Raw genomic sequence first — 12267 nt, 5'->3', positions numbered from 1 at the left:
CACTGCCAACTGACACTTGCATGCAAAACGTTGACAATCATGCAAATGGTGGGGGAATGGGAGATGCACATGTGGGCAGCACACAACTTACACCTTATTCATCTTGCATGTGTTGCATCCCTGCACGTTATTCATTGCACGGCCTCGTTACATATGTGGCACTTGAGGGAGATAAAGCTCTCTTGACCTCATGTGTTATTTAGAGGTAGAAAAAGGAAGGTCAAGAAGGAAACATTGACACTCAGCTATTTGTATGCAAAATTTCACTGTTAGAAACGCTGGTCTGACTAAGCGGCAACACCTCTGCAATGCTCACTGTTCCTGTTTCCTTCTAAACCCATCACCCGATCGTTGATACTCAGACATTAATAGCCTGCCAAGCAGAGGAGCATATGAGTGTGTCACATTGGTTGTTGGAAATCTTAAAGGGCCAGTTCGTCAATTTTCAACCTCAGTCCTATCATGCTATTATGGGGAGCTAACGCTATTATGGTAGGAAAAAAATGCATTTGGCTCTGTGCCTTTGGAGGATGACTACTTTAATTCATCTGGCGGAGGCCAGGGAGCTCGCTAAACGACACTTCCTCAATCCAGGATTCCCGCCTCCGATGTCATGTCTCGTTCAAAATCGTCAGGTTTGAAATGTAGACTGAAGACCGGAAGATTTTTTAGGCGATCCACCGATATATTCTCGCCAAATTTCGGATTCAGTACTGCGCTGAGCCGTTGCCTGCAGCGAAACGGTAGTATTTTACTGCAGTGTCTCTCGCTGGGCTGTTCCTTTCAGAGGGAGGGGCGCAATGCATGCTGGGTGTTGTAGGAATGTAGAACGGGCGAAACACGAGCTGTTTGAACAACTTTCTCCACAGCTATGGCGACACTTCAAATATAATTGCTGCAATCGATTAGAGAGAACACCAGCTTTGACTGACGGAGGCTTTTTCCAGGGGGGAATTGCTCCTTTAAATAAACTGGGAGATTTTCAACTATCAGCAATGAGAATGAGAATATGAATCGGTCTCTGCACTTCCAGGCTATAATGACAACGAGCTGAAGAAGGAGATGTGGTTTGATTAAAAGCTTTGTTGACTGCTTTTTCCAAGTTCAACGATGACTGCATGATGGTTTAGGTACGGGAAAGATTTATGCAAATTGGCTCAACTTAAATTATAGCTGAGGTAAGGTAGCTAAAACACAAAGCTGCAGTTAGAGGAATGCAATCCCTGTGGTTGGAAAGAGAGGCAAACATTATATGTAATTGCATCAGTGATGAGATGCAGCCCCAGTCGACGCAATTTAAGTCTGGCACTCCCTCAACCCCAGCCTTCACGTCCTTTATCCTTCCAAAACAACTTCCCACACTGGCTCTGGATGTAAATATGCAAATAGTTGGTTGTGATACTCGGCTCTGTCTTACATATGTACCTTACCTAACATGACACGGTTGGCTTCTTATTTTCCTCTTCCCCCCTCTCTATCTCCAAAACCCCTCTTCTTCTTACTCTAAGCTGTCTCTCCTAATTCCAGTGATTTTCTTTTCCTACCTCCTGCTTCCCTGGATTTCATCCTCCCCCCCCTTTCCCCTCCCCGCTCCCCTACCCCGTCGCTGCAGAGGTCGGGCAGGAACAGTGGAGTGTGTCACTGCATGTTAGCTGTGGAACTGAGAACAGTACACAATTATGTAATACACAGAAACCTGGGTGAGTCGAGGGTGAGGAGACACAGAGCCGTGGAGAGAGATAGAGAGGGAGAGAGGCGAAGGTGAGATGAGGAACATGCCACGCCGCCATGCACCCCTCCCTCCCGTTCGACACGCACACACACAAACACCTCCCACTTCTCTGCAGCTACAATGGGAGCATTGCAACACACAAATGCACACGGACAGGTAGTGAAGGCACGCAGCGTAACATGACGCCCCATAACCAAGCCAGGCGCGAGTGAACAAGAAAAACAACAAAACTCTAGAAAGACACAGAACAGAATACCTTGCTCTGCCTTCAGGTGTGCGAGGCCTTGAAGAGAAAAACCAGAGAGGGACAGAGAGAAGATGTAAGGAAACAACTGCACACCAATACTACAGATGTATTGTCAGTAAGCATGCTTTGTATGATGACAAAACATGGCGATCACACTTTAAGCAAAGCTTTCCCAAGTGCATTTAAAAGCTTTCAAGCAGACACAAGCTAATAAAGTGAGCAACACAGAATATAGAGTAGCTCTGCAGGTTGTTTACTCAATAAATATCAATTATAAATGATTACTGCTACATTTTTTGCTTGCCTTTTACAACTCAATGCATTAATATTTTGTTAGCAGATTAAAAGAACTGTTGGTGAATGTATCAGAAACTAGGAAAAGCCCTTCTTAAGACTCACCTGGTGTTCTCTGGACTGCTGTGGATTTGTCACAGGAAAAAAAAACAGGAGAGAAAGCAAAGAGAAGTCCTGAATTAGCAACACACTTTTTTTCGTTTGCATGTGGAGCTAGCATGCAAAACATAGCACACTTCTAAGCTTTGTTTTTCCATGTAAGGGGCAAAGAGGCGCCCCTTGACATGCCTGATCAAAAATAGCAGTTTAAACCCCTGTGGAGAAAAACACTTTTAATCTGTCCCGTGTTCTCTGGGAGTCAGATCGGCATTCGGCAAACAACTCTGTCACATTTCGAATATTGTTGCGTTATATTCTGCATCTTGTATCGCACAGAGGTCCTCACACACATTAAAAGAGGCATAAATCGGTGAGGATTTATGGTGTTGTGAGGTTTGTGGATTCTGTGATGCTCCTTCTCAGACCCATATCATTCTCCTCCACCTCCACCTCCACTTTTGCCCTTTTAACCCCAACAGCTCTTTTTCACACTGACCCAAACTAAAAGGCACCCTGTGCGGTTTCTCAGGGGAATGCTCACTGTGGGATTCAAAGTGTAGTGTTGCAAAAAAAAACAAGCCAGATGTTAAACTTCCTCGAAGATCGCAGTTTCGTTCTCTTTGGCGGCACCTGTGGCGATAAACGGTAATTGCGGGAGCACACTTCCCAGATATCCCGGCAGTGTCGCATTTGGCTCCGGTTGTAACTCTTGATTCTCCTCGCTGACGGTCGCTTTCCTTTTTAGACTGTTTGCCTTCATCTGAGCGTCGAGTTTGTTTCTTTTTCTTTGGATTTTCTCTTATTTTTGAAGTTGTATCTGTAGTCATCGATCTTTTCTTTGTTTGTTCAGCCATAGTAGATTACAGTTTACGCTTGCAGAGAGCGGAAAAGCAGCCGCTTAGCTCCGCCTACCCTCTCTGGCAGACCAACCACTGCTGGGTGATGGAAAACGCGTCACTAACTGGGCCCCACTTGTGACACCCAGTCTGTAATAGTGCAAATGCAAAGGCTTTCATCAGTGGGCCATTGTGTTTCCTCATCCGCCCATAGATAGTGTCTTATTTGAATGAAAATCCTGGAGGTTACACCTTTAAGCTCCATCTCTTACATAAATTCAAACACATCTTCACCAGGATCTAACCCGTGGACGACACCTTGCGGGTATGAAACATGCCACTCTGATTTAGGGCACATGAAAGATCACTCGGTGAGTGCGGTCTCATTGAATCTGCGGTTATGTGTTGAGCTTTTATGCAGCATCATCCCTCTTCAGCCTCAAACTTGGTGCCTGTAGCCCAGAATTAATATTAAGAGATTCCTGTAATCAAAGCCCCTCAAGAGCTTCAAGGACTGACAAGAGGAAATTAAACAAATCTTAATTAAGACGGACCACATTAGACATTTCAAGTGTCGGCTATAATACACAATATCTGATGTTAATTTGACTCAGTATTGCGCCTTGATCTCTGCCGAGGCTGCACAGAGGCCTGGACCGCTTCCCACCGCTGGATATAGCTGAAGATTTCCATGCTTTATTTCCCTCTCTGGCAGCTTTAAGTCCTCGTATAATTGAACAAACTCAGCTGAGGACGTAAATATTGTTCGGAGGGAAACAATTGTGTAGAAGGAGCCGGTGAAGGCTAGGTGAATTCTCCTTTAGGGAGTCAAAATGGCTGCTACTCCTCCTCCCTCATGAGAAGGGTGACATTGGGAGTAGAAAGGGAAGGACGAGGCATGGAAGTGGCAGGGGGGGAGGGAGGGAGGGAGATAGAGGCCAGCTGATGGACAGCAGCGCAGCTCCAGATCTCAAGAACTGAGGGGGACTTAAAGACCCTTGAACGAGCGTGTTTGTTTTGCAAGTGCGCATGTACTCGGTGTGCGTGTTAAACGCTCAGTTTCCCATGTAGATAAAACCCTTTCTCTTGATGCGACAGCGCCCGGAACAAGCCAATGTGCTGTGGAGGACATGTGGTCCGAGCGTAATCCTCTGCTCTATTTTACCAGCAGCTTCGCCACTCAAATCCAAACATAATTTTCAGCTCGGGCGCTAGACACAAATGCCCTCTGCACTGGAATCAGCCGAGTCCCCCGCACCATTTTTTCCTTTTTTTTCTCCTCCCTGTGACCTACTTTTTATAGTAAGATTATTGTAACTGTCATTTTTTCCATGTCTGTTTATTAATCCTCAAAGCTAAGCCTGAAGGCACCATTTTAGCACTTGCTTAACAGTTTGCTTGCCCTAGCCTTCAATTACGACCCTTCCATCAAACCGGTGAATATTTATAAAGATAAATGGGACGTAAACTGTTCAAATCAAACGCAGGATGTGCGATTGTGATTTACAAATACAGTGTAGCTCTGAATAACCTTGACCTTATGCAGATCACATCGTAACTGCAAAACCCCAAGGTATTCAAGCGACTTCATAATGTTGCCCCGATTCATTTAATTGAGCTGAATGAGGGACAATATCCAGATCATTACCATAAAACATACTGCTATTTGCTCAGCTGATAACAGAATCATCTTAAAGGTGATTCAACAGAAGGAAGTAAGAGTTATAAACGGTGCACACGACAGCAGATCCGCCTGCCACAGCCGGCGAGTGTGGGGAGCGAGTGGTAAGAGGTGTCTAATTTCAGCTCGTTGCCCTGACACAGTTAGTCACTGATACATCCTGATCCACACGGAGGAGGGACTGAACATGTGTTTTATTGCCAACTGTTTATGGTGCTAAGCTGCGAGCCGAGCTGGACGGTTTGGGAAGAGCTTCAGGAGCTCAGAGAGAGAGAGAGAGAGAGAGACGGGGCTGTCTCGTGATCGTCACCGTGGTGAAAGAATGATGCTTCAGCAGTCGGCTAACCCAGCTGTCCCGTGATGCGAGTAACAGCGTGGAAATATGGATGATTTTTTTGTGCTCTGCCCTTCTTCCTCGTTTCAGATCTCATCTCACATGTTAATTCTGCCCACTTCTCATATTTCGCTTCTAGGCCAGTGGGCTAGCAGGCTACCATTAGGAATACGGCTGGCAAAATGCTTCCGAGGCCCAGTCCACTCAGTCAGTCAGCCATCTGCCCGTTTTAACGAGCAGCTCCGGGGCCTTGTTGCTCCGTGTGTCTCTGCATGTGTGTGTGAGTGTTTGTGTGCACGCCTGTAAATGCAAATGTGTCGGAGTGCGTGGATGCCAGGCGCGGGGCCGTTGCAGCCTGATAATGTTACGTATGAATATTCACAGGTTTGACAGATTGCTTTCATCGCTCATTAATGTACAGCATAATCAACAGTATGCAGATACAGACAGGTGTGCGAAGCAGTTGTTCGCGTCTAACTGCAGCCAAATGTGCAAAGTGTGATCGCTCTGAAACATCGGCGGCTCGAGGGGAGCTTGAACAACAAGTTTTATGACACTTGTAGACATGTGGACATAACAATTAAAAAATTCTGTGCTAGTTTGCCGACAGACAGTTTGAATTGACGGTGGTGTTTGTGCGGGCATTTTCCCGGGCAAATTAGCCATCTCTGTTCTCATTATCCTCCTAATTATGGCTCCCTGTCTCTGTGGCATAATCAACAATCAGCCACATCAGTTAATGGGAAGGCAGAAAAGAGCAGCAGTCACATCAGCTGGGGAGCTACCCTTCCTGCCTCGCTCTTTTTATTGCTTGAAAACAGAGATGTAGAAAAGGTGTGCAAATGAACATGTGTGTGTGTGAGGGAGAAAGGGACAGAGTGGAAGTGAAGCAGGGGTTGGTTCTTGTCCTACAGCTGACCTCCTGGGACAAATTGGGGTACAAGAGGCCTGTGGTGGATGCACTCATCACACTTGCTCTGCCCTGGGGCTGAGCTATGACCGTCTCTTTCCCCTGCCCAAGCTGTCTGGTCGAGTCGCAAGCGCACTCTCAAAATCTCGGTTGTTTTAACACGAGGATGTCATAGTTCCCCTGTCAGCTCAGGATGCTTTCAGACAAATGGACCACCTCCTCCTCCTCCTCCTCCTCCTCCATCGACTGTTCGACAGAGGCAATGAGCAAATGGGATGAAGCGAAAAGGGGGCAAGTCCAGTCCGTCCGCTTGACTGCTCTGCAACCAGCACATCGCGTGCTAGCCTCTGCAATGCCACAGGCTAGTGCTTGGGATTTAAGCTCCGAACAGCTTCGTTTGAGCAGCAAATCATAGGACATGGTTTGAGACCAAACACGGCAAAAATCGCTGTACAAAAATATGGAAGTGCTTGTTCAAAATGCATGCTGTAATGGTGACAAAATATAATGTCTTAAGTGTGTTTGACGTGGTTCAAAATAGCTGCTGCAGCAGTCAGTGAGCGTGAGCATTCCCCTGATTTTCAGCAAAATAATGTCATCCCGAAACCATGTCACCGTGATTTTGACAGGCAGGAAGTGGGTCAGCAGTGGAGGAAATTTGACATGGGTCTATTCACACGTAGTTATCTTTTTTACAGTCCATACACATGAAGAAAGGAGAATAAGATTAGAGTGAAATGTGTATTTTGTAGATTATTGAATATCGTTTATTATGTGGAAGATGCAGTACCAAAAAAAAAGGCAGTTATTCTTGCTGGCATTAATCTCAAGGCCACAAGCAGCGGTATGCTTTGAAAAATAGGTTTTAACATTAAGCAGCCCTCAACCAGCAGTAGCATAGCCATAGAGGAAATAGAAAGTAGTTCACTGTACAAGGAACAATGTTTTTTTTAGTATATGCTGGAGAGGGAAGAGAGGACCAGAGGCAATTTTTAAAAGTGGCTGCTGCATTATATCACTGTCACAGGGCCGTTTGATAGCATACAGATGTATTAGCTGAAAAAACAGCTCAGTATGTATGCCCATATCTTTAAAGGTGTGGAGATAGAATAGGATAGAATATTGTCAAAGTGCCGCATCTCATTACACCCCCCCCCCACGAAAAAAAGAGATGACCTTGGCACAGAAGCAGAGGAAAAATAGATGAAGTTGTTTCTCATCCAAACACTGTGTATACCTTCAGGTCCCTGCACCAGCTTGCAGGAGCTGAATACGTTTAACGGAGAAAAGAGAATCGAGTGTTGTAATTTTAGTCATATCAGCTGATACTGTATGCACCGCTTCCTCATCAAAAGTAATAACTGTGAAGGAAGAGGAAACGCTGAGCACATCACCTCCAATTTAACACCCACATGAAGTATAAAGACTTTATAAAAGAAGCTGTAAGAGCAACAACATGGTCAGAAACATCCTGATTCACAAACCGAGAGATGATTTAAACAATGTTTATAAAAAATGCATTATGTGGGGTTAATATCACATTTTTACTTCGCACCTGGAAGCATTAAACCTGCTGTAAAAGGTGTACATTTTTAAGGAATCTCTTTGATTTTAATCAATATTCAGCGCTTCACACAGAGACAGAGCTCTGGGCCCAGCCCTCTTACCTTCAGTGCAGTATCGACCTACATATCCAGTTCTGGAGCAGTCACAGTAGGTTTCTCCATCTGCCAGCGAGCAGATCCCGCCATTCTCACAGGGGTTCTCCGTGCAGAGGCCCATCATCTCCAAACGCACTTTCTGACTGTTGATGAGCGTGGGCAGCTTACTCCCATAACTGAGGTCTGTGATAATTCCCTTGAACGGTGGCAGCTCACGGACAGAGGGCAGGGTGATGGCAGATGTGCGGATGTCCCCCGGGAGCCCTCCGAGGAAGAGGTCACTGACAATCTTCATGAACCGTCGCTGGGGCCGCACCTCCTCCGTTTTGGTCTGACCATCCACAGCCAAGCCAGTCCGCAAATTGTGCCTGTTGATGGCGGCAAAGTGCCAGCGGCTATCGTTGACCATCTTGTCAGAGGTGATGGTGGTCTCGGCGCAGTCGATGCTGATGCGAAGCTGCATTTTACCCTCAGATACCGTCAGGAGAAGGAAGTCGCAATATCCGCCGTCGTCGAAGTAGAGCAGCAGGCCTTCCGATTCTGAAGTCTTGAACTGAAATGTCAGGTCACTTCTGGAGCTGGCGTCCCAGCGCAGGTAGCGAGCCCACTGACCTTCAGAGCCAGTAAACTCCAGGCCTACGCTCAGGCCCAGCACGGTACTTAGCAGCAAGAGGACATGCCCAGGTAGGCTGTTGGGATTCATTGTAGAGAGTAACAGGACGCACCAGAGGAGGTTAGAACTGGGGATAGATCCTCACAGTGATAATAACATCTGATTATGTCTGGATTTATCTGCCGAATGTTATATTCCACATAGATAATTAAACAGTCAAGTGGAGAATGCAATATCCGTTTTTTTTATTTGTGAGGCAGATCTAATGTTGATAATGGATGAAATCAAATCTTCTCAGCCAAGGTTATGCAGAGCTATATGGAAAAATATCCAATTTCCACACAGAGTGGACAGGTTAAAGTGCCAAGATGAAGGTGCTCCTTTGTGTGTTTTGTCAGTGATTCAGAGCTGCAGCTTGCGACTTTTCCTTGAGGCGACTTCCTGGATTGAAGCACGTGACCTTCATCGTTGGTCCAGTTCCGTGCCCCATGGTTTGATCTCCAGCTTCGGACACACCTTTGACAAAACTGGGGGGGAAAACAGATCATTTTGAGCAAAAGGCATTGTTATGATGAATGTATAACTTGTAGGATTTATCTGTAAGACATTCAGACATCGTAACAAATACATGTTCCATTTTGATTGACACTTTACGTTACAATATATTAGCATATATTTGTGGAATGAAGTCACTCCAAACTTTAAAAAAAGAAGCCAAATAGAAGAAGCTATACACAGTACATCTTACAGATACACAAACGTATGCCAATGAGTACAGACTAAAATGTAAGTGGATATTGAGAGCACCACTCAATGCAGATTTGACTCTCCATGTGGCCATTAAATGCCACTAAATGACAACTATTAACATCCATTAAAGGTTTACGAGCATTTCACGCAGGAAGTTTCTCTACCAATTACCCATTTTTGTAGATCAAGTCTAATATTCATTCTGAGTTTGAATTTTAGAATTAAATTCCCACATCATATTGGCACAATTAAAAAAGAAAAAATAGTGAAAAGACTGCTGTTGCTGATTCTGAGATGAGTGAAAATCCACTGAGGTGAGCCACAACATGTGTTAAGCCTCACACGTTAGCCTGCTATCTGTATGGGCCTGCTGGGAACCTGATAAATATGACTAATTATCCACCGCCACTCTCTCACTCATTTGCATGTCTTTGGGGGATTATGATCATAAACAGCTATTCAGAAAGATGTAAGGATGGTGCCACTTCATATTCGATTCCCACCACTATTAACATTTTTTAAATTTTCTCCCACTGAATACATATTCAAATTTTTCCATCACCGAAACCTGGATCACACTGCTATGGAATATTAACTAGTGCACTGGTTCTTGTTTGCTGCTCCTGTACTCATTCTGTTCTGTTTAAATTTACTCAGCAGGGCTAGAAATGATTCACATGGCGAAACCTTATATGTGTGTGTACTCTTCCAGCCCTTTGCCCTTGCAATTGTTTTGGCGGTGGGCTGCCCACCAGACAAACGCATTGTCCAATCATGACAGTAGCACAGAACCATGCAACACAATAGGGGCTTTAACCACCTGCCCTGAATAGTTAATCTTGCTGCAGCAGGCGAGCTATTGAATTCTAGTAACTGATACCTATGCTAATGTACTGTGTGCACGCATGTGTGTCCCTGTGCAGGCGTGTGCATGTGTGTACCTCTCTGACAACACCGGGTTGCCTGGTTGTATCATTGTCTTCGTCTTAAAAGTGACTCGGTGAGACAGCGCAGAGGTTAAAAGGTTCTGTGTGGTGAAAATAACCCTGAACGCAGCTGTGTCAATCCAACCCACAGTCTGTAGAGATGTGCTGTGTGCTCTGTGCCTTCAATAAACAGGGCTCACTATGGCCATGAAACCTGAGATGTGTCTTTTTTACATTGGCCCCGGCTTTCAGTCAGTTAACACGACTTATTGTGTGTATTGGCTAACTGCGGCATCAGGTGTCCCTGTAAGCAATAGATATGACAGGGAATGCTAACAATGCTAGCATGTTCTCCCTCTGTTCACTTGAGCACGAATGGGTTACGAAATGCTCGGTTTCAATTACATCACTCGCATTTAACCCTAAATACAATTTCAATTAGACTACAAAGCTGGTTTATGTTTAATTACTTTACAATTGACAACCAGAAAACCCTATCGAATGTTGACATAACTTTTAATACCTAATTTAATTAAAAAACTGTCCTCTTACTAGGTAGCCTGTGGCCTAAGCTAAATAATGCGAATGTGGTAAAAGTCATGTTTCCCACGACATATTTTACTAACACTTTACCACCCAGACTCTTACAAAACTTACAAAAGATGGCCTTCAGCTAACCCCACGCTTGATAGCAACCTTAGCCATTCTTAGCCTCACTAAAAAGGCAATTAAGAGCGAAGGGTCCAAATGCAGACCCCTTTCCTCAGGCACCTAGTTCTGTGAGCCAATGGCGTTTGAGCATGGTCACACGTGACCTCCGTCCTCAAGCACTGGCCCTTACACGCTAGCATCTAGCTTCCCAGTGCTGTTTAATAAGCTAAATAAACAATGTATGATAGGCAAGTAACTATACAACTAAAACGCAGTTTTTTGTCATTTCCCCGACCCATAAACATACAACACATCCTCCCGCATGAGGTACCTGAGCAGAGAGGTCTGAGGTACTGCATTTGGACCCTCTTGAATGAAGAAGCTAATTTTGGCCACTTTAAGAAATAAGTTAGCTACGTGCTTGCCTAGCATAAACAGAAAACTTACTCTGTTCATTCAAAGGTATAGGCCACACATTTAAAATGCAAAGCAATGTCTACCTTGACGTCGTGATGGGACCTAGGCAGTAACGTTAGCTATCTCTTGTTCTTGATAGAGTAATAAGTATGCTACAATAAGCACATATTTTCCAGGATACATACACGTTGAATTATTAAATGGAAAAGGATATGAGTTGACCCGCGCGGGATACCGTCACTTGCCATAAATGATGCATTGATGCATCCAGCTTCGGAGCTGCAGATTTATTGACATGTTTTGTAATACAGTCTAGCCCCCCATCACGCACTAGAGACCCCTCTATCCCCCGCTGTGCTCCCTGTCCATCACAAGCTGCAGCCTGCAGGAACGATTTAATCCCACATCAGTCACAGCAGACGAGGGGATGCTACTCTGGGAGTGTGTCCGGACCTGCTAGTCTGCTACTGGTTTGACAAAACGAGGTCCAGGGACCGCCAGGGGGCCTTTAGTTGGGTACTAAGCGGTCTTCAACAAAAATTAATAGCGTTAGTTGATATTTTTAGCATTTTCTTTCACTATACAATGAGGAAAATGTGTATTGATCAAGTTTAACGATATCTCTGAATCGTTTGACCAAACAAATCCAATTCAGAAGCTTCGTCAAAACACGTAACACTTATTTGGGGGGACATGAATGGTCTGCCCTTAGAAAGATGGTAAAGAGATGTTTTAATACAATGTGGCACCAGCAGGCCTTTATCGCCATAGAATGAATGGACTTTTTTTTTTAAATAGTTTCTTCTGTCCTATAGAAACATCCGTGCAAAGCCTGATGTCAAAGAAATAGTCCCACGTCAAACAATATTTCTTTATGTAACCGAATTCTAACAATAATCCTGTGTACAATAAATACTAGTATTGTGCCCAACAAATTCTTGAGAAAATACAGATCACGATCAACTTGTGAAGTGAACACAAAATGACAGAAGTTCTTGCAGGAATATCAATTTTTATCGATGTTATAATGTTTATGGAACCCACGTTGGATTTGTCCATCCCACACAGGCATGCTTCCACAAAATGAGTGCAATAACTATCGTTGTTATAGGATAT

At 44.6% G+C, this 12267-nt stretch overlaps 1 protein-coding gene across 1 annotated transcript in view; it reads right to left on the bottom strand.

Annotated features, from left to right (window-relative positions):
• LOC138611727 (neurexin-3b-like) overlaps positions 1-8497 on the bottom strand; it is a 78104-nt gene extending 69607 nt beyond the window's left edge. The window contains exons 1-3 of the mRNA XM_069684945.1: positions 7801-8497; positions 2379-2396; positions 1989-2015 (exon numbers count right to left, since the gene is read on the bottom strand). Coding sequence (XP_069541046.1) covers positions 1989-2015; positions 2379-2396; positions 7801-8497 — 742 coding nt within the window. The remainder of the gene's footprint in view (positions 1-1988; positions 2016-2378; positions 2397-7800) is intronic.
• Positions 8498-12267: the final 3770 nt, after the last annotated feature.

The sequence above is a fragment of the Semicossyphus pulcher genome, unplaced genomic scaffold, assembly GCF_022749685.1.
Source record: "Semicossyphus pulcher isolate SPU_LCO1_2020_fin unplaced genomic scaffold, fSemPul1.0.p SCAF_11, whole genome shotgun sequence".
In the NCBI taxonomy this organism is placed as follows: Eukaryota; Metazoa; Chordata; class Actinopteri; order Labriformes; family Labridae; genus Semicossyphus; species Semicossyphus pulcher.
The sequence above is the reverse complement of the archived record's forward strand: the minus strand, read 5'-3'. Positions and strand labels throughout refer to the sequence as shown.